Source organism: Amphibalanus amphitrite, unplaced genomic scaffold (assembly GCF_019059575.1).
Source record: "Amphibalanus amphitrite isolate SeventyFive unplaced genomic scaffold, NRLGWU_Aamphi_draft 000503F_arrow, whole genome shotgun sequence".
Taxonomy (NCBI): Eukaryota; Metazoa; Arthropoda; class Thecostraca; order Balanomorpha; family Balanidae; genus Amphibalanus; species Amphibalanus amphitrite.
Window position 1 is genome coordinate 436,629 of NW_024881997.1, and position 4,497 is coordinate 441,125.

Here is a 4,497-nt window from a genome sequence, read left to right on the forward strand (position 1 = left end):
TGCTTCTTAATCCACGGGCACAGCCACTATTATCTATGTAGTAGTCAGTAGGCATACTCCTAACGTTGATAAGACAGCGGCGCGCCACAGGTAAGATTCCTATCTCACCTGTTTTTGTCGATGCATTAGCTACAGCTCACAGTCTCCTATTGAATACCGCTCAGTGTCACATATTCAGCGAATGGATCTGTGCTGCTGCTTTTAAACTGATGCTTATCTTTTGTTTGGCCAAGTGCTGCAGCACGTTTGCACGCGCCTTTTCGTGACGCTGACCTCTACCCTCCTACCGGCCAAGGGTCGTCACTCGTCAGTCATCTGAGTGACCCGTGACCCGCCCCGCGCGTTGTAGACGACAGTGCTCGTGGCAAGGCGGACGGCGCGGCGGCTTGGAACGTGCCTATCAGCATCACGTCGTCACGTCTTATAAGTCAGGTGGTGGGCTGATATTGTTTGCGCCTGTCGCCATGGTGACCACTGGAGGAGTCTGGAGAAGAGTGGTCATCGAATGTAAGTGGGATGTAAGTGCGATTCGGGGCGCTAAAGCTAAATCGCTAGTACGCGGGCTCTCACCTAGCCATCGCTGAGTTGTAGACACTCAGGAAAAACGGCCATAATGTTTATAGGCAAACACTTACGCCTGTGGCCTGTACATGAACCGATTCTAAAAATTGATGAAGTTTCAGGGCAACATTCCGTAGTTTGTCTTATTTCAGACAGTAGCATGGAAATGCATTGTCGCTTTACACAAAAATAAGTGAAGTCGGCATTGATCGTTTTGCATGTCCTAAAACATCGATGTTTTCTTGCTAATCCCAGCTTAACCCGCGCCCCGTAGGGCTACCGGCGGACCCTACCACCCGTAGGGGTGGGGTGGGGGGGGGGGCGTTTCGGCCCCCCTAAGATCTCGGAAAGTTACCGCCGATTTTCAAAATTCAAACGGCGTTCGCTAGCCCCACCCGGGAACTACCTTGTGACCAACTTTCATTGACCTAGGTCAAACCGATGACGTCACAGGTCAGGTCAAAGGTCAGATTTTCACCGTTCACAGGCATTTCAAGAAATGTGTTGTGAAATCGAGTAGATTGGTAATTTATTGAAAACCATCGATGGTACATTGTTCGTCAAACACATACTTTGCTATCTAAAGTCACTGATACCAGGTCAGGTCACAGCGAGGTTAGGTCACCGGGGGTCACAATATGAAAGTGTCGTGTGATACATGTTTTATGGTCCATTTTACATGACAAATGCGATTATGTGGGTAAGACAGCCTTTGGGGCCAGCCTAGGTCACGTTTTGGTGAAGGTCAGGTCAAGGTCAGGTCAAATTAGCTCAAATTTCAAAGTTGATATTTTCGCATAAAATGGACATCGATTCGATGCAGCTCGTCACGTGGAGTCTAATGGTGGTCTTTGTTTTGCTCTACGAGGTCTAGAATTGCCAAAAATTGAGTTTGAAAATTTGACGTCATCATTTTTGAACAGTTTTTTTCGCGCTATAACTTGGCCAAAAAACGAGGTATCGATCTAAAATTTGGTATGTAGATAGAAGACGGGAGGTACTATCACATATATTCCGGTTTTTTCGAAAACTTTTTGAATTTCTCGGCTAATGTATCCAAAAAAATGCTTTTTTATTTTTGGGGTTCAAAACTCAAAACTTTCAAAAATCCGAGATGGCAGTTTTGTAGCCCTGTCAATTCTACACCTTTTATGTCTTAATCATTTTTCTGTATCGTCAAAGCTGTAGGCCTGACAGGTCTTCTCGCGAAGGTCTTTTTTCGGTCGAAAATGACAGAACATGACGTCATTCTGACGTCATTTGTGGCCAACCTATCAGGAAAATTTTTTGGTCACAATGTGTAATATTGATGACCAGAGGGGTCCTGAAAGTTTGGTGGCGATATCTCCAGCCGCTTAGGAGATATCGACCGAAAAGGACAGGGGGGCCGTTTCGGCCCCCCTACGGGGCGCGGGAGCGGAGTCTGAAAACTACACTATTCATTTTTAACTGCCGAGTTATCATATTTTATGGTCTCGCTCTCACAAAACAATCTTTCAACAATTCGTCTTTCAACGATTCATGTGCTACGGACATCCTATTCCTATTTTGCACTCAAAAGACATAGGTATAGATCTGCATGTATGGTTCATTTAAAAACATTAAAAATCACACACAAAACGATTTTAGAACACACCCCATTACGATAAGATCTTTTACGAATATGTAACACATGCTTGTCACACTCCTCGATGACAGTTCACGCCCATCTGGGAGATAAGACTCTGCAGTCGGTCCGCCGTGGCAGCTCGGTCATACCGGTGTCGAAATCGACGAGTGCAAGATGAGAGACCTGCCACGGGTGCACGTTTAGCGCGTCAGGGCCTTACCGGCCACATATATGGTGGCGATGCAGCACTGTTCGTTGTTCTACACTACATTAACGAGACACCAAACCATAACAGCTTTCGAAGCAGACGAGTTGCGACCATCCTGGTCATCTCACAGCGCACGGTCTCTCGCGCCTCACTTTGTGTCGATGGTACTCGTGGTGTCGATGGTACCCGACACGAGAGGCGCGTCCTTCTCAGGGAGCCACTCCTGCAGCGGGCCGAAGTACAGGCCCAGGTCGTAGTAGCCGTGCCCGTTGAGTAGCTCCAGCGAGTCCAGAGTCTGGTTCTCGTCCTCGGCAATCACCGTCAGCGGCGCTTCCTGCGGCGGCTTCTCGAAGCCGAACTTCTCTCTGAACTGACCGGGCGTCAGGCGCAGGGCCAGATCGAGTTCGTCGATGGAGAGCGCGTTGCTGCCCTCCACCGGCTGCAGGTAGCCCACCTGCCGCTTCCGTCTGGCCACGCGAGGCCGCAGGTCGAGGACCTGCTGGTTGTCATCCTCCAGGCGGCTGACGAGCTCCTCGGGCGCCAGCTGGCGGGAGACGGGCGCGCCGCGGCCCACCCAGCCCTTGTACGAGTCGTAGAAGAGTCTCACGTTGGTGTAGCCGTCCGGGATGAGCCGGGCGGCGGCCGTCTGGATGCGGCGGCCCGAGCGGCACGTCAGCACCATCTCCTGATCCGGCGCCGGCAGCACGAAGCCGTACTTCTCGAAAAACTCGTCCGGAGACATGGCCAGCGCGCGCTCCAGCTCGGGTAGCGGCAGGTTCAGCGAGTTGGGGATCCGGCCCGGGTCCAGCAGCTCAGAGCGGTTGCGCACATCGATTAGCAGCACGTCGTCGGCGAGCACGCGCGGCAGCAGCTCGTCGAACTCGACGGCCGGGTAGGGGCGCGGCGAGGGCGCCGAGCGGCCCACGGGCAGCGCGCTCACACACAGCAGGGTCAGCAGCAGGCTCATGGCGGCGCCAGCGGAGACACGGGCGTCCCGGCGACGGCGCGGCGCGCGACTGAGAGACGGCGGCGGCACGGCGGCTGCACCTGGCCTCCGGACGTGTCCTTGAGTTCCGGCTGGGTGCCGCACACTGGATACCGGGTCACGTGGTCCAGGAGGCAGGCCAGCGAGGTCGGCGCTCCGGAGCAGATAAGGAAGCGGTCCTGGTCATGCGACTTGGTGATTAATTATATAGTAGAGCTGCAAATGGGGAAGCCCATGGACCGGGCTTATATTGGATGCACCCGAGTAACACTACAGGCTATGTTAAGGTCAGGCTGGTCGTCAGGTCTATGGTACCTCACTAAAACGATACAAAACTGCGCCATAACTGCGTACCTTCCATGAAATGTCATAAGGTCAGCGGTCCGGTCAGTGGTATAAAAGTAAGCATGACAATTGCTCGAAAGTCCTTATCTTTTTGGGGGAAACTGCGTTGAAAATATAAACTTCGGACCCGAGCATAACATAGAAAAATGGTGTCAAACTTTAACGATTGACCGTTTTCGCCCCGTTTCATTATGTCGAATGCTACCTGGAAAGCAGATCAACACATGTTGTTTGAAAAATGACAATGAAGAACGGAACTGCAGAATGTTTGGTTGATGCGAGACGCAACAGCCACACCGATGACATCTTGGTACGATCACAGGAGGACAATAGCATGTGACAGAGACCGTGAGACGTAGCATCTCCTTGGCAATGCCAGGGCGAAGGTCGCCTGACCTCGGCCGAGCGGGGCTCGACAGGCACATTCACCCAGCGGTCTGCGCACTTTCACTTCCATAGTGCGGCATTCACACATACGGGTGAAGTCTGTGGGCTGGTCAGTGGTCACTCAGTGAAGGGCAGGTCATGATAAAGCGGAATCTTCACCATGTGCAAGTGTTGGATCCCATGGGATCAAACGTCCTGACTTTCAGTCTGTCGTCCGTACCGCAGCTGCACTGACAGCCTGCTGGTGCTTAGTCAGCCGTCGGTGTGAGCAGGTAATTATCTCTATTTCCGACCGCTGCGCTGGGAGCCGGAAAACACCTCAAACAGCACTGTGTCGGCGAAGTACGCCTGTGCCAGTTCACGTATTGCACACGCCGTCGCCACCGGCCACGCCCCACGAGA

At 52.4% G+C, this 4,497-nt stretch overlaps 1 protein-coding gene across 1 annotated transcript; it reads right to left on the reverse strand.

The window, feature by feature from the left end:
• Positions 1 to 1,985: 1,985 nt before the first annotated feature.
• Positions 1,986 to 3,487, reverse strand: LOC122392832. Its single transcript, XM_043388144.1, has one exon. The coding sequence runs from the start codon at positions 3,343 to 3,345 to the stop codon at positions 2,527 to 2,529; it is 819 nt and encodes a 272-aa protein (XP_043244079.1). The 5' UTR covers positions 3,346 to 3,487; the 3' UTR covers positions 1,986 to 2,526.
• Between the last annotated feature and the right edge of the window lie 1,010 nt (positions 3,488 to 4,497).

Excerpts from the sequence above, each read along its gene's own strand:
- LOC122392832 (XM_043388144.1), bottom strand. The coding sequence starts at position 3,345 with ATGAGCCTGCTGCTGACCCTGCTGTGTGTGAGCGCGCTGCCCGTGGGC.